The 18113-nt window shown below is 40.9% G+C and overlaps 1 protein-coding gene across 4 annotated transcripts in view; it reads left to right on the forward strand.

Moving 5' to 3' along the window:
• The window catches only part of MYO1B (myosin IB), a 149990-nt gene that overhangs the window by 65178 nt on the left and 66699 nt on the right, over positions 1-18113 (forward strand). For all 4 annotated transcript variants that reach the window (XM_077829809.1, XM_077829811.1, XM_077829810.1 and 1 more), the window contains exons 5-6: positions 1874-1920; positions 7774-7837. In XM_077829809.1, coding sequence (XP_077685935.1) covers positions 1874-1920; positions 7774-7837 — 111 coding nt within the window. The remainder of the gene's footprint in view (positions 1-1873; positions 1921-7773; positions 7838-18113) is intronic.

Here is an 18113-nt window from a genome sequence, read left to right on the forward strand (position 1 = left end):
AGATCTAACTCTTTGACTTCTCTGTAGAGCTGCTCACTGTGTCCACCCCTGTTCCCCTGATAGCCCCTCACAATTGACTCCCCCAGCCCTCTCCTGACAAGGGCTTTTTAACTGTTCAGTATTTTTTTGCTCTCTGGGCTCCTACCCTGGGAAAGCAAGACTTGCATCTTCCTTGGAGACATAGGGAGCCATGAAGTTAATAGTTTCGCTGTTGTGTTGTAATTGCTGCCTCCCCCTACCCCCAAGAGTTTGTTTGAAGGTTGCTTATCTAGATTCATTGTCTTGTCTCCCTGCTAGCCCTTCCGATGGCCCCCTATTAAGATAGAACAATACATTCATACAAGGAAGTGTTATAGTCTAATCTATAATAATTTCACCTTGCTGACCAGATTACATGCAGTGTTCAAGTTATTTTCTCTCCGTATTCTTTAATTATTATGATATAATTCCGTGTCCATCAGTGGGTTCTCTTTTTGCAAACAAAGTGGGATTCTGTGTATTGAGGCATTATGGAAAAAGGCATGCAAATGGAAGTGAAGGAAGGAAGAGGACATAAAATTTACTATGGGAGGGGAATAGGAAATGTGCTAAGAGATAATGAATGTCCTCTCACAGGCAAGATCTGTCAGTGTACCATGCAATTGTCCTGTTAGTGCTGCTGAAACAGTATCTGGTACCAAGTGGGGTTAGCTATCCACCTCTTTTGGGAGGTCAGGACCTGCCGTTTGAGAAACCCTGACTTAAAAGTATGATGTTATATAATCATGATGTGTATGGGCACTTCTTGCTTCTTTTGAGAATTTAGCATTGCTGTTTGTGCTGCCTGTTGCTGTGTTGTCCTGCTTTTGGTTGCATTCCTGTAAAAGAGAAGACACCATATCTTCCCATGATTAACAGTAACCATGCTATGACCAAGTACCAGCTGCTGCATTTTAGATTTTTTACAACTTAGATCATATTCTATGCCTTTATGTGCAGTTGCATTTAAACTAAGCTGTAATGCAAGAAAATGGCAGAAATATGTTATGTTTGCATAAGTTATCTTACGGGAATGCTCTGCTTTTTAACTATACTGCTAATGTAAATTAACATGAGAAACAGTGAATTTAGGAGAAAACTGTCTCTGATTCTTTATAATGGAAAGTTTGTTTTTAGTTCTGTGCATGATTACAGATGAGTCTCGTGTGTAGCACTGTATTTAATTATATGTTTGTTAAAAAGGTGACTTATTCCACTGTATAAAGTTTTTTTTTTTAAAACAGTTCTGTCACTTTTAACCCTGGCCTCCAAGAGCAACAAACTCTGTCTTTTGGCTCCAGTTCTTTGACGCAGAATAGTCTCTCCATGCAAATTTGTTAAAGCTGAGAAACATATATTTTTTCACTCAGTGTCAACTTTACTTGAGTACTGAAAGTATAGATATATATTTTGTGACAAGTTAGCTCAAAGCCTTCTGCAATGAGCACGAGCACTATATTTCATAATAGCGAGTGACACACTTCCATTTGACAAACACAGCTTTACAGGATGAAATCTAATTCCTTAACTTGCCCTGCAGTTTATTTTGAGTTCATGTTGCATGCACGATGTAAGCTGGTAGTTGCCAGGCATAGTTCAAAACCACGTTGACCATAATGTTGGGAAAGTTTTTTCTTCACTGGCTCTTATTGTTAGAAAACTTCCAACTAAACTGATTTTTATAAATCCATCTTCAGCAACTGATAATGATGTCTCAAACACAGGACAGTGCTTTGTTTTCCATCAGGCATCGATTTGTTTATTTTTGTTTTTGCATAACATACAGTCATGACTTGTTTTTTAGTATTTAAATGTTTTTACCATGTTTCATTTATTTTTTGTTCTTTCCTACCAGCTTTTGGAAATGCCAAAACTGTAAGAAATGACAACTCTTCTAGATTTGTAAGTATATGTACAAGGCACAGAAGATCGTACATATAGTGTAAAGGAGATAATTCCTATCAAAGTTTTGAGTGTGATAGATTTTTATGTAGTTACAGAAGCCTGGGCAGTATCATGCGTGTCTGGAGTAGATGTTCTAATAGGCATTATTGCTCATCTGCAGTATATTTTTTAAAATCTGTGTTAATTAAGAAAACATTTAAGTGGACTGTGTCAACTTGTTCCAAACCAAATTTTGTCATGTCTTGAAATTCTTAGAATCTATTGGTATTTCCTTAAATTATGTCATCGGACCTTCTCCTTAACATGGGACATAGAATTTCTCCGATCCCATGTAGATCCTTCGCTTACTGCTTCACAGCAAGCTTTTAAAACTTACTCCAGCACCAGCTGGTTCTCCAGAAGGCAGGGGTTTGTTGCTGTGGAGGTTAATCCCTATTCTGAGGAGGAAATGAGTCCATCAGTCACTTCCCAGAATTCTACGGCTTTGTAGCAAGTGAGTAACCCATGTGGCACTGTCTATCTTCCTTTTAGAATCAAGCTGTACACCAGGAGGCAAAGGGCCACTTGAAATCCCACCTGACTGGTGGGTAAGTACTTGGGCAGCTAGCCTGAGTGGCTGCCGGTGCTGCTGTGGCCACGCTGCCATTTTTAGCAGACTAGCTTAAGCAGAGCTACTGTTTCTATACCCTGTACTGGGAAGCACCCGTCTAGCTGCTGTGTAAATATAACTAGACATCCAAAAACTATCCTTTTTATCAGGGATAGGAGGCCTCATCCCAGCACTGTAGGTTTCTGTAAACTCAGTCTGCCCCATGGGGAATGGCACGTAGCTCTCATGCTCCCTAATTACCTGCATGCATGTGGGAGAGTCATTTCATTCTAGAGCTAGGCTAACTCTTGCTTGGTTAGTGGCTTTGAGCAGAAGCAGAGGGATCACTTGGATAAGGGATCTTTCTTCATCTGCATCTTTCACCTCTGGAACTATTTAAATAGACCAAAAGGAGTACTTGTGGCACCTTGGAGACTAACCAATTTATTTGAGCATTTAGTCTCTAAGGTGCCACAAGTACTCCTTTTCTTTTTGCGAATACAGACTAACACGGCTGTTACTCTGAAACCTTTAAATAGACCAACATTTCTGCTGAATACTTTAAACTACCCCACACCCACCATAGGAGCTAGATCTGTGGTAATTTGGGACTTGCACAGCGAGAAAACAGATATTTCCTGTTAGGTGAGACCTGTAAACAGCAATGACTCTTTTTCAGAGTTGTTGTTATTCCCATTATATAATTGCTCTTCCTAGTAAGTAGATGAAAAGACAGTATGTTGGGAGGAACTTGGTTCTCTTGTCTGCTTATGTTCCTAAAGTCGAAGTCAGATTCTATTCCTTTGTTTGCCCAAGGCAAATAATATTAATGAAGGATTAAAAGATTTTTTAAATCATCTTCAGCACTAAGGGAGGGCAAGTATACTTTTGCAAGCATTGGTAGGTTTTCATGACATTTTTACAAGGCTGAACTTGAATCCCAAAAGGGGAGAGGGTGTTAGATCACCTTTCTTTTTCATCTTATGTGAGAAGCTTTTCTTGTAAGAAAGTAATGACCATGTCATTTGAAAGGAAAACATTTTTGTCATAGCACTACTTATGAAGCCAGCCACATTGCTCTGTGATGTACAGCATTTAATGTTTCATTTGACCCAATAGAACATTTCACCTCTCCCTTCTGAATAATTGCTTAATTCATGATTTGTTGTGACTCCTGTTCTACAAATGCATTTAGTCTCCTGGTAAGAGTTTTTGTTGCTTTCTGACTTTAACATAAAATTAGACTGAAAACCAAAATATGCAAGAGAGTGCTAAATTTGAGAGTTGCCACTTATCTGGCTGGACGAAACATAATTATACCTCAGCTAGATTTGATGCTATTCCTGACACAGTTGGTTGCCTAAACGGTCATGTGACAAGGAGCATTGTGCTATTTATCAAGTTAATCACTGCATGATATCATCTCCCCTCTTTCTTTTTTTCTTTTTTTTTTTTAACTCTGCATCTTTAATTCAGATTCATTTTGCAGGCATGAAATTTCTACATGTGTTTACTCTTCAGTTTTGCGATGAATACCACGTTAGCTGTTCTGGTTTTCTGTTAGTAGATTTGTACTCTGCAAATAACTTGTTAAGGAAAGATTTCAGCATAAAACCAAATGTGAAACTTGTTAGGATATAGATATTCAGGCCTGTCTGTAAAGGCCTATACTCTAAGAATTTAGGTGTATTCTTATCGCTTAGCTAGTTATAGAGGTATAAAAGAAAGAATCAAAATCACTGTCTGCCGGCGTAAGGTCCTTCTCTTACTGTGACAGACTGAGGTCCTGTGCTTAGGCTAAGATCTTTGGCTAAGCAGCAGAGGCAGCCATAAGCTGGGAAGCGAACGGTGACATCCTCACATTCCAAACTAGTCACATTGAAATAAGGTGCTATTGGGCTGTTAGGCACTATCAGGACAGGATTGTATTCCTATCACCTCCAGAGAAAGGGAAGTGCCTAGAAAATGTAAAAGGAAACTTAGTTTGGTAGCATCCTGTCTGGCAAGAACTCACTTATCCATAGCTGGGATGTGAAATCCTCACTTCTGTATTGTTTTGTCATGATCGTTCCCACTTTGCTATTGTTTGTCTGTATAATCTCTGTCTTGGTTCTGCGATTGTTCCTGTCTGCTGTATAATTAATTTTGCTGGGTGTAAACTAATTAAGGTGGTGGGATATAATTGGTTAAATAATCATGTTACAATATGTTAGGATTGGTTAGTTAAATTTCAGGAAAATGATTGGTTAAGGTATAGCTAAGCAGAACTCAAGTTTTACTATATAGTCTGCAGTCAACCAAGAAGTGGGTGGGTGTGTAGGGGGGAAATGGGAACAGGGAATGGGGGTGGGGAAATTGGAATCATGTTTTGCTAAAGGGGGAAATGGGAACAGGGAATGGGGGTGCAGAAATTGGAATCATGTTTGGCTAAGGGTAGGAATGGGAACAGGGACACAGGTATAAGGCTCTGTGGTGTCAGAGCTGGGAAGGGGGACACTAAGGAAGGAAACTGGAATCATGCTTGCTGGAAGTTCACCCCAATAAATCTCAAATTGTTTGCACCTTTGGACTTCGGGTACTGTTGCTCTCTGTTCATGCGAGAAGGACCAGGGAAGTAAGTGGGTGAAGGAATAAGCCCCCTAACAAAACTGTATAGGAGCTGGCGACTGGCAATAAATATTATTGCTACTAATAAGCTGGAACTAAATATTTGGTGACCCAAAAGACTGAGCACCCATCCCCAAATTTCTCTTAGGAGCTGAAAGTAGAAAACCACAAAGAGGGTGTGTTGACACAGCAGTGTAAACCCAGTGTTCAAACTCAGGCTCAAGCCTAATCCCCCTTCCTTCTACACACAAAATCATGCTAACCAAGGGCTCAGACCCAGGGTGCCAGGACCCACGGGGTGGAGGGTGCGAGCCTCAGTTAAGCCAGGATGCAAGGTTCAAGCCCTATTGCTTGGCAGTGTAGACACAACCCCACTGGACTTGTGCTCTGGGTGTCCGCTGAAAGTATCCCACAATTCCATGGGCTGACTTTGAATTCAAATTCATTAGAATATCTTTATTGCTTTAAATTGAGCCCCAAAGTTGGTTAGGATGGCACATTCATATTGTGGTCCTCCACCTGGATAGAACTTAGGGTTGCTGGAGAGCTGCTTTTGTCAGTTGAAGGCCTTCCCAAACCCCCACCCCCCCACCCCCCGCAAACTCTTGCTCAGTAGCTGGTGAGAGATTCTTGTGCTGCTTCCACACAGCTGAGTCTGCTCTGACTGCTCCTCCGATTGACCCTGTTGGTTTTTCTGAATTGAACGGAGTAAAGTGTTTTTATCGCAGGCACTGTAGGCTCTAGAGTGTCGCAAGACGTTCCAGGAGTGAGGCAAGGTACAAGGTTTACGGGATATTGGAGTATTTGGGGTTGGGAAGGAAAGGTGCCTGAAAGGTGATGTGGATGAAACAAGGAAGGTGGAGTGGAAGAAGAGACGGCGAGGAGTTGGGAAGTGTAGAAGGTTGAATTTGGGAGATCAGGAATATAAGGGGGAGAGAGAACAACCAGTTGTCTTTCTCTCTTCAGACCTTGCTTTTAAATCCAGAGCTAAAATGCTCTTTGGGGAACATTCTGCTGGTCCAGTAATTGGAAAATTGGAATTGTGGTAATTCTCTGATTGAATTACTTTAAAAACTGAATGTAATTTTGAAAAAAGCCTGAATTTACCAGTACCAAATTAATTTTTCAAACAAGAAAATACAAGTACTGTCCTGTGTTGTCCATGACATGGCTGCCAATATTGCGAAAAAAAGTTACTTGTTACTGTTTAGCTAGACACTTAATAAACCAATCCTGACAAAGTTACCCTGTAAATAAGAATGTATCTTTAAGGCAGTGCTTTAGGAGTGTAATATGATACTCAATTTTATGTTGCTCTGTGATGGAAAAAGTTGTCCTAAGTAAAATGAGTGGAAATGTGTAAACACAAGACCTTCCTTTTCAACTCATTGGCTCCATTAAGTAAGCACTGGGGGGAGGTGAAACAGAATAATCCATTATACGGGAATGTATTTGGAGTTTCTTTGAATTATTGCCAAAATGCATTATCCTTGAACTGTTTGCCCGTGAGCTGTACTGTCGTTGACTTCATAAACAATAAGGGTCCATGGCTTGCTGTTGCTGTTGAAAGTAACTGTTACTAAATTGAACACCTGTCACACAAATTAAAGTAACGCACAGAATGAAATGATCTTCTGTGATGTGGAAAAGTCAAACAGACGTCAAGGAGAGGGACTACACTTGTACTGCTGAAAGTTAAATTGAGTCTGTGGTAACAGGCTGCTCAAATCTTTGCCCCAAACATCTGAGTGATGAGGCAGACAACTTAGTGGGAAAAGGCTGCAGCTTTATTAAGGCAAGAGACTCGTATAACACATCAGCAACTACAGCATATCCTAGTCCTTAATAATCCCAAAGAATGTAATACCCTATGAGTGCTCTGATCCACACTTCTGGAAGAACCTACACCCAGAAGGAGTTCTGTTCTTAACAGTATAATTAATCCGGGAAGGCCAAAAAAACAGGTTCCTGAATTCCCCAATCTACTAGGTCTGGTAATGCCTAAAAGGTAGCAAGTATTGTTTTCTTAGACTATATGTCTACACTGTTCTGCAGGTGTGAACTGCAGAGTGCACCAAAGTATTGCAGACTTAACTGCCCAGTGTGTATGCTGCTGGAGCAAACTGAAAGGAACCTTGTTCATGTTAACATAGTCTCATTTGAAAGAGGATTATGTTAATGCAAACTAGGTACCTTTTAGTCATGCCAGCAGCGTACACATGATCACAACACGTCGGTGCACTCTGCAGTTCATACCCCAATAGTCCTGTCATTTTCCTCAGATCCATTAAGTATCCCTTTTGGAGATGGTCATCTCACTGCAACCAAGACTGCATAACAAACTTGGGTCTTAAAAACAATCACAATTATTTCTACAAATTTAAAAAATACAAAGCCTATTAACCTGCATGAGAAAACTGCACCCTCTATAGATTATAGCCTGTTACCATAAAAATCCCCAAAAGGGATAATAAAAATATCTTAAAAGCTATTACATAGACTTATTTACTATTTGTTATAACTTAAATACACACACCACAAAGAAGCAACTGAATTTCTCTGTAGTACATTAAAATGACCAAGCAACTTTGAAAAGGTCTGGAATGGTTTTCCTTAGGCAAATCTAACATTCTTAAAATCCATTGTTTCCACAGGGAAAGTATATGGATATTGAGTTTGATTTCAAAGGTGATCCACTTGGCGGAGTTATAAGTAACTGTGAGTATTACATTTGGTACTGACTTAAAACATTTCACAGGCACTTTATTCAAAATGTGCAGTAAAAAGAGGGGAGATGAGTTATGAGGAGATAGTGTTTATTTTTAATTATAACTCAGTATTTGTTACGTGATAAAGAGGTGGAAAAGTCGTTACTTTTTCTTTGGTACTGAATTGTATAAAAAACAAAGTAAAAATGCATTTGGAAATATGGACCAGGATTATTTAAAAGTATTGCTTAACGGGTCGATAAGTCAGGTTTATGGAGCCATATATCGCCCATCCTTGAAGCTGTTATCTGAGAGGGAGCTTGGTGTGGTGATCAAATTCCAAGTATGTCATTTTCTTATCAGAGTAGCACTCTATTGCTGAGAAATTGTTAAAAAATAAATAAAAAGTAAGAAGTCATTAGTTTGTGCTGACAGTAATGGAGCAGTACAAAAATACCCTTTTTGTATAGACTGCAAAAAGGGGACAGGGCAAATTTGATTTTCTTTGCAGATCACCTTTTAAGGCTGTGCTTGGAAGAGTTTATTACAAACTTATTACCCATTAACTTTGAAATTTTGCAACTAAAGAAGTTTGAGGCCAAAAGATATTATGTTTGTTTAATGTTGCATTCACCAAAACATAAATACAGACGACACAGTTTTTATCATTCAGGCTTTGCGTATTGTTTTTCATCTAATAGTGAAAATGTTTTGCATCCAAAAAATATATTTCTCTAATACAGTATGTGAACTTTCATCTGTTTTGTCTATAAAACGCCAAACTAATTATCATGATTAAAATATTGTATCTTGTCAAAAGGAGGCCAACACAGTAGTTCTGTAATTCTTTGTTTTCCTTTTCACCTATAAAGCAACCTCTGAAGGGTGTAGTTTTTAATCCTTTGTGCTCTAGGGTTCATGTCATGCCAAAATATTTCCTATGTGAATGTTGCAAATAGAGTGATAGAGGTTCTGGCTCTTCTTTTTAAGAAGTAGAAACTAATTGTACCACATTGTCTAGGTGAGCTGAGTGATTATGTCAAGCCTTCAACTCATTGCTTGAAAAATTCTGAACTATACTAATACGTAATGCTATAAATCTCAATAGGGAGGAAGGCCTCACCAACCCTGTTTTTATGCTGTTACATGCTCTATTAGATGGACTGTATTGCAGCTTATATTGCCATTAAATATTATTGCCTTCATAATGACTTCAGAAGGAAGATCTTTGACTAATTAGTGTTCTTAGGGAATCCAACTCTTGGGAAGCACAGAATTATTAAATGCCGACAAGCATGAAAAAGTCTTCTTTGATAATCCCTTTACTATAGGACCATATCTTACAATGATCTCCCTTGTGGCCCCCTTCAGTGGGGCAATGTGGATGCAAGGAGCTGCCCACAGGGGACTAGAGAGTATAATTAGCACAGTGATTCATGTAGATCCCATCTGTCTTCCATTGAAGAGAGAGACGTCCATCAACTTCAGTGGGAATTGATCAGACCTGTAATGTCTTGTGTACCATATGTGGGAATAAAAGCCTTCAAGCAAATCTTGTAAAATGGAAGCAACTGAAACACCTGCTGAGCTAGTCAGGTCTGGTCTGTTTCCAAATTGACGACAGCTTATATTTGATAATTATAAATTATATATCTGTGTTGAAGTGTCTAACAACACTTTTTCATGCATTTGGCACCTTACTACATGAATGCTATCATGAAAAAGAAATGGTGAGTGGAAAAGTTCATCTGATAAATCCTATTAATCTCATCTCTAGGCATGTGTGTTGAAACTGACTGTGATCAGCTACTTAGGGCTTGTCTATGCTACAAAATTAAGTCGACTTTATCAAATTCGACCTTGAGCCTTTGAAGTAAGTCAACTGTGGGTGGCCACACTGTGCTCATTGTCTCAACGGAGTGGTCCTCATTAGCCGTGCCTGCATCGATGCACAAAACAGGGTATCGTGGGTAGCTATCCCAAAGTGCAACTTGCCACAGTGTGTTTTGGGAAGTTTGTGCAATGCCTCATGGGATCAAAACATTGTTGCAAAGGAAAATGGGAACATTGCGTTGGCATCCCATGATGCACTGTGCTCCCTCCCTCATATCAATGGCAAACAACCCAGTGATTTTTGCACCTTATAACTGCCACGTGTATGCCATAACCCCAGAAGCATGGCACCTGCTCAGTTGTGCAGTCTTGCTGTGAGCATCTCAAACACCTCGCACCTTCTCCTGCCGTATTTCCAGAGCCAAAGTAGGGTCCGCCATGCGGAACATAGGAATGTCTTGGAAGCCGTCCTGCTGCAAGCCATTGAAAAAACAATCCACGGTTGCTGCTGGCAGTCACAGAGCAGCTGCAGTCTGTTGAGTTCCATTTCTGGTCCTGTGAAACAAGCACTGACTGGTGGGACCGCATCGTTTTGCAGGTACAGGATGATGGGCAGTGGCTGCAGAACTTTCAAATGCGGAAGGCCACCTTCCAGGAATTTTGTGCAGAGCTTTCCCCTGCCCTGCAGTTCAGCAACACAAAAATGAGAGCTGCTCTGACAGTGGAGAAGTGAGTGGCGATTGCTATTTAGAAGCTTGCAACACCAGATAGTTACCGGTCAGCGGGGAATCAATTTGGAGTAGGTAAATCAACCGTGGGAGCTGCTGTGCTTCAAGTGAGCAGGGCCATTAATCGACTTCTGCTACGAAGGATAGTGAGTCTGGGAAATGTGCAGGACATAGTGGATGGTTTTGCCACGATGTGGTTCCCTAATTGTGGTGGGGCGATAGATGACACGCATATCCCCATCTTGGCACCAGACCACCTTGCCAAAGAGTACGTAAACCAAAAGGGATAATTTTCAATTGTGGTGCAAGCGCTGGTGGATTATGGGGGGCGTTTCACCGACCTTAACATAGGGTGGTCGGGAAAGGTTCATGATGCATGCATCTTTAGGAACTTGGGTCTGTTCACAAAGCTGCAATCTGGGACTTGCTTTCCAGACCACAAAATGAACATTGACGACATTGAGATGCCTATAGTTCTCCTGGGGGACCCAGCCTACCCCTTGTTCCATGGCCCATGAAGCCATACACCGGCCATTTGGACAGCAGTAAGGAATGGTTCAACTATAGGCTCACCAAGTGCAGAATGGTGGTTGAATGTGCCTTTGGTCATTTGAACGGGTGCTGGAGAAGTCTACTAACAAGGTTGGACCTTAATGAGGAGAACATCCCCATGGTTATAGCTGTCTGCTGTGTGCTCTGTAATATCTGTGGGGAAAAACAGGGGGGAAATCTTTCCACAGGGGTGGGCAGTTAAGACCGATCGAATGGCAGCCATTTTTGAGCAGCCAGACACCAGGGCAATAAGAAGAGCACAGCAAGGGGTGCTGTGTATCCGCGAGGCTTTGAAAAGCTGTTTCAATAATGAGTTGCAGTAATGTGAGCTGCTTGTCTGTATTGTGCTTTTCCAAACCTTCACCTGGTTTGTATCACTGTCCCTGTAAAGCCAACCCCTGCCCAAGCCCACTGCTTCTACTCAATAAAGGACATTTATTTCTTGAATCCATTTACTTTATTTGACAAACATAAATAAGGAGGGAGAACAGAAAGAAAAGGTAACCTTGAGGAAAAGGGGTTGTAAAGTTGCAACGGGAGAAACATTTTCAGCTGTGTAATGTAACAACGCATTCCAGACCATCAAAGGTCTGTGAATGGGCACCTTCTGTTCCTTGTACCCACCCCCTGAGTTAAGTTAAAGGGATATTGGACTTTTCATCCATGCCTCATGGAACACTTAGGGGAGCGTGATTCTGCACCAGGCAATGCTGGCTGGCTGTCCACCAGGGTCTGCAGAGGGACTCTACCCACCTGCTTCTGTTCCTGCAGTTCAACCAGATGCCTCAACATGTCTGCTTGGTCCCTCATAATCCGAAGCATCTCATCCTGCACCGCACGCTCTCGCTCATTGGAAGCTTTCCTGCTCTCCATGTCCATGTCTAACTTCTCGGACAGTGAAATCCTCCATGCTCTCAGCATTGTGTGAGCTGTCCCAGAGGCGTTCATTATCTTGGTGAACATGTTCTCCCATGTTCTCTTTCTCCTCCTCCTAATCAGCAACTCCTCCTAATCAGCAAAAGTCTACTTTCAGGTGTTGATGACACGCCGAAGGACACATTTCCAGCTGTCAGTCATGGGAAAAAATAAAGGAGCCATAGTACATGAATGAAATGTTTCCATAGCAAGGCCAATTTCATAAAAAAAACCAACCCAACAACTCTTATTACACTAGGTGCAAGCCATAACATAATCAGAATCCGTAACCATTCACTGTGCTGTTTTGCTTCTCTAGCTATGGTGAGTATGCCCACCACGCCCGGGTCATGGGTGACTGCACTTTTAATGAAGTTTACGGGAGGCTCATGTCGGGAGCAGAGGTAGCTGGTCAAACAATGGACATTCCCCATAGCACCACGGGAAGCCGTTTATGAACGGGGCAGGAGGGAAGGTTTTCATTCCCAAATTGTGGAATCTCTCATGAGGGGACTGGGGCCCCACATCAGCCACTTTAAACTACTTGCTGACCCATGCTTAGCACAGTAAAGGCACATTAGCAGCCATGTGGTTTGGTGATCCAGAATGTGGGGGGTAGGGTGGGTCTATATGCCCTTTTTTTTTTTTTGGTGTAAGAGCACTTTTAATGAAAACTTCCCCCGTTTCTCCTAGGCGACCCTATGTAATATCAGTCTTCTGAGGGTATCAGAAGTGGAAAGGAAGGAGATGCTGAAAGTTGTCTGTGTATAGACCCGGTCCTTATGCTGCTATGTTGTGTATCACAATGATGCCAGCAGAATTAATTCAGGAGTTGCGTGGGACAGTGTCCTACTATGATGAAAGAAATAAGAATGCCCTGCCCAGAAACCTTCTGCAAAGGATTGCAGAGTACCTCCACGAAAGTTTCCGAGAGATATCCTTGAAGGATTCCCTGGCTATCCCAGTCCACATAAACAGTCTTTTCCGGGGCCACCCTCTGCATAGCTGGAGCAGCCTCTTGTAAGCAGAAAACCACAGCACCTCGCTTTTTTCTTCACAGTAAACATGCAATCCCACCGAATGTGTGTGCATGCTAAAGTTTAACTGGACTTTGATTGTAACTGTATACTCACCAGAGATGCCTTCCCCGGCATCGCAGTTGGCCTCCGTGATGTCCTGTGACCCACAGGCCTCCAGGGTTCAAAATATTTCCTGGCTCTCGGGGAGAATGGATCTGCGGCTCGCCTGTCTCCCATTCTCCTCCTCCTCTTCCTTATCCACCATATTGTCATCCTTGTTGTCCCTAGACTCTCACACCTGTGAGGTGTCCACGTTGCTTGTGGGGGTGCAGGTAGGGTCACCCCCAAGAATTGCATGAAGCACATTGTAGAACCGGCATGTGTGGGGTTCAGCGCCAGAATAATTGTTCGCCTCCCTTGCCTTCTGGTACGCTTGGTGAAGTTCTTCTATTTTCACACGGCACTGCAGTATGTCCCTCATGTAGCCCTTCTCCCCCGTTCCACGATTGATCTTTGCATAGATGTCGGCCTTTCTTCTGCTGGATCGGAGCTATGCCTGAACAGACTCTTCTCCCCATACAGCGATGAGATCCACCACCTCCTGTGCAGACCAGGCTGGAGCACATTTGGGGCATGTAGTCTCCATAATCAGCTGTTCTCAAGCTGGCATGCTCCCAATGTTTGATCAAACAGGAAATGGTAATTCAAGGGTTCTCGGGGCGGGGCTGTTTCCTGTGTACCTGGCTGCAGTGCAGCAGAGTTGAGAATGATCTCCAGAGCAGTCACAGATGAGCATTGTGGGACACCACCTAGAGGCCAATTAAGTTGAATTACACAATGCTGCACCTTCACTACCTCGCAGTCGACCCATGAAAATCGAACTAAGTGCTACGCCTCTCACAGAGGTGGATTACAGAAGTCAACATTAGAGGCGACTTAGGTTGGCTTAAAGGACCCAGTAATGTAGACACATACATTAACAGGTCGACTTAAGGCGGCTTCCTTCGACCTAACTTTTTAGTGCAGACCAGGCCTTAGACTATAGAACAGTAAATGGTTTTCAATTTATGTAGCCATGTATCTTCTTGCTTGATCACAAGCCAAATGTTGTAGAGTCAGGTGAGTAACCAGGATGGTAAGCAACTCTTAAGGAGGCTATGGTGTGATTTAGTGGCATTCTTTTCTTAGTGACTGCAGACCACTAATGTCCCAACTTGGTACATGGGTGGTGCTGGAATTTCTCATCTTTTGGTTGAGAAGTAGATGAGGTCCTAATTGTAACAGTAGCCACTGTCGGTGCGGTTCTGTGGCCTGCAATGTGCAGGAGGTCAGACTAGATAATCCCTTCTGACCTTTGAGTCTGATATTGACCACTCATGAGACTGGTATAACTGTTTGTAACTCCTGCATGTGACCTATTATGTTGGAATGGGGTCAGCAAGAGCTCATTGCAGCTTAAAAAGCAGTAGGAGTTTGACGGGCAGGAAGAAAAGGGCTTTTGTCTCTTTTAAGATTCCCCTCACTGTCTTTGGGTTTTGGGGGAGGAGGGGAAGCTACCTGAATCAAAGGGTGACTAGAAGAAGCTGGCTTAGATGGGGATGGGATGGGCAGGAGCCCAGCGGGCTGAGTGGGACCCGCCCGTTGGAGTGACCTCAGTTAACCGGTTAAACGATATAATTTTAATCGTTTAACTGGTTAACTTTTTAAACCGATATTTACATCCCTAGGCTCTACTACTATTAGTAGTACTTGTTCTCCAACCTGTATCTGGGAAATTAAAGTTTCCCATAATCCCTCAATTCCCAGTAGTGTTTATGTCATTAAAAATATTAGAGAAGTTTCTATCCATATCCATATTGTTTCTTGGTGATCTGTAGCAGACCCCAGGCGCTAAACTAGTGGAGCCTCTGTTGCCTTTCTTCCCCAAAGTGATCTTTGTCCAACCAAATTCCATTTTATGCATTATTTCACTTAAATTTCTCTGCAGTCTACCTCGTCATAAATATACAATGCTACTCCACCACCTTTACCTTTATTTCTGACCTTCCTGAACAGCACATGCCCTTCAATACCTGAATTCCAGTCATGACTACTATTCCACCATGTTTCCATTATTACTATAATATCTGGTTTTACTTCCTACTCCAGTAGTTCTAGTTCCTCTGTTTTGTTACCTAGGCTCCTTGCATTGGAGTACAGACATCTTAGTTGTTTCTGCTTGGCTTCACCCAGATTCCTGGCCTGATGAGGTAGTGTCACCTGCCTGACTGTTACTGCCAGTGGTTATGGCGCTGTCTTTCCTCATGTTGTCCGTTCTCCTACCCTCTGTTCCTTTTTCTATCCCTGTATCCTCTTTTACTTGATTTTCCTCTTGCTCAGTGTTAGAATCAGATGTGGCGATTACATGTGCATCTCTCAACAACCTTCCCCAAACTCCTAGTTTAAAGGTCTTTTAATCAGTTGTGCCAACCTCCATCCTAGAAGTGTATTTTTGTCCCTACTCAGATGGAATCCATCCCATGAGAACAGGCATCTCTCCATGAATGCTTTGGTCAACCATACCAAAGTCCTCCTGGTAGCACCTTTGCTCTCCTTCTCTAGGGACAGGTAGAATCCCACTGAAGATGCACATGAGCCTTCATTACTTTACGCATCTTCCCCAGCCTTCTGTAGTCTTTCTTGAGGCAGTCCAGGGAGAATCTAGCAGTGTAATTTATTCCCATGTGAAAGGAAAATGATGTACGTTTAGATGGTCAGTCTTTTCATGAAACAAACCAAAGCTGTCACTTTTTTTGTTTATTTCTCTGTGTAAAGCATGCAAAAAAAAATCTGTATTTAAAGTGTTCATAAGGTAGACTACTGTTGTTTCTTAGGAATAGGTATAGTCATTTTTAAAATTACTAATTTATACTCAGTTTTCATGGTGCAATAATTGTACATGGAAATTGGACACATTTTGCACTTTTAATTGCATACTCAGTTTTAAAATCCGTGCCCTAATGGCATCCTATTCCAGAATAGTTTACTCAAGTGTGAATTTTTAAGATTTATAATGTATTTAGCGACATACAAACAATACTGAGATGGTAGCTACAGTTTTGGGAGTAATTTTTCTGATGAGTAACAGAAATTCTTCAAATGCTTTGTTGTCCATTTAAAAAAAAAAATCAGCTTGGAGTTAAAGGCTGGAGGTATTAAAAAGTTAGGAAAAAATGTTTTAAAAAAATCCTGTTAGCCAATGAGAAACATCTGTTACTAAGTAACAAATATTTCTGACTGATTTAAAAAAGACAGTAGTAGAGGGAATCACCTGCTGAATGCCTTCACACTTCTTAACATGACGGTAGTCTTTTCTAACAGTATCCTAACCTCACCCTAATTTAATGATAAATTAGTAAATAACTATGAATCTAGATACAGTAGATGTAATGCCTGGTTTAGAAAAGAACTTTAATCAACGAGGACTTACAATCCAAATGACAGCTTATGACTATAATTAAGAATAAGATCTATATTTTCACCTCCTTCAGAAACCATATGAAAGAAACATATGAGTAAAAATAATAATTTTTAGATTAGCAAAGCAACTATCTTATGCTAGTGTAAACACTTGATTTTTGCCTTTTGAAAGGTATATGTAATTGTGTATTCAGTGAAGAATCAGCAGTAAGAGCAAAGAACTCTGGTTATGTATTATGATTGTTGTTGTGGAATTTCAATTGGTCAAGGCACTGTTACTAGCATTTCTTATGACTAGACATTTAAAAATCTTGTTTTAAACATCTGAAGTTTTTCAAACTCCATTGTTAGATGGATTTTGGGGTGGTTTTTTTTGTTTGTTTCTGCAGTCGCTTTTTGATGATTGTAAATATGTAGCGTTAAAACTTTTCTAAACTAGGTAAAAAGCTTGAAATTCTGTTAGCAAAATTTTTTTTTAAAATGACAAACACCACTTACTAGCTAGTGTAAACAGCCTTTAACTCCTTTTGAAAATGTGTATTAGTTGTGACTGACTGCAGATACTCCAAATAAGTCTGATGTGTTGAGGGCTCATTTCACTTAAAGGGAACATAGTTCCAAATATTGGGTTAATATTGGAAGGTCCTGTTGAAGAGCCATTATTGTGTTCTCTCATGGCTGAGAAGGGAATCAAGGAGGGGGAAAATATGGCATGTCAAGAAGCTGCAAGTTTATCTGTAAAAATTTTCAGCTGCCTAGTGGTTGGAACATGTCTTGTGATTTGGCCTGCATAGCTAAGGAATGGACTAAAAATAACTTCTGCTGGACAATTTAGAATGGATTAGGCTAGTGACATTTATTCCTCTCTTGTGGTGTTTTGCCATGTATCCTCATTCCTTTCTTGACACTGAAGTCAATTTGTTGTACATTTAGAGAAATAGAAAGGACCAAATATTTCTGCATCTATCAACCTTAAAGTTTCTGTTGATCAGAAACCAGAAAAATTCATTTGTATATTATAGCTTGCCAAATGTATTGTACAGCATTACTAGTTGTCTGTGATTTGAAAAATTTCATTTTATAGTAAATGTCCATTTTATTCAAATGGTTGGTCAGCTGCTGATTTAAGCAGTTTAAATATCTGTAACTTTTTAAAGGCGTAGTCAACTAGGAAGTACAAATTATCTTTTCACTATCTCCATAACATTCTGATATCAGATGGAGCCTTTTACTGGATGAATATTGGAATGTTGTGCCTTGAGAAACAACAATAAGTATTTGACTTTTAAGCCATATGTATTTACAGTAATGACCTTTCTGAAGAGGTTTTATCCTTAACACCAGTTTTAATGGGTGTTAACCTTTGGATTCTTTTCCATCCAGACAAAAGCACTGATGGATACTGTGTGTACCCGGTAAATATACATGTGCCTAATGTATGTGTGTGCACTGTGAGTATTTTCTATATACAGCACTAAAATTTACAAAATGTTCATACATTGTTTGTACCTGCATCTATATGCATAAACAGCCAGCACTTCTGTGCAGAATTGCCTACACTGAATATGCTGAAGTGAACTTTTTGCAACAAGTGGATGCAATTTGGTATTGCTATTAATTTTTTGTATTACTGTAGTGCCTCGGAGCCCCAGCTGTGGACTGGGACCCCATTGTGCTAGGCACTGTACAATAATAGAACAAAATGACAGTGCCTGCCTAAAATATGTACCTATGTGGTGTTTCCTTTGAAAATTTGGTCTGCAGGATTTATAGTCATCAG

This window comes from Eretmochelys imbricata, chromosome 11 (genome assembly GCF_965152235.1).
Source record: "Eretmochelys imbricata isolate rEreImb1 chromosome 11, rEreImb1.hap1, whole genome shotgun sequence".
NCBI lineage: Eukaryota > Metazoa > Chordata > Testudines > Cheloniidae > Eretmochelys > Eretmochelys imbricata.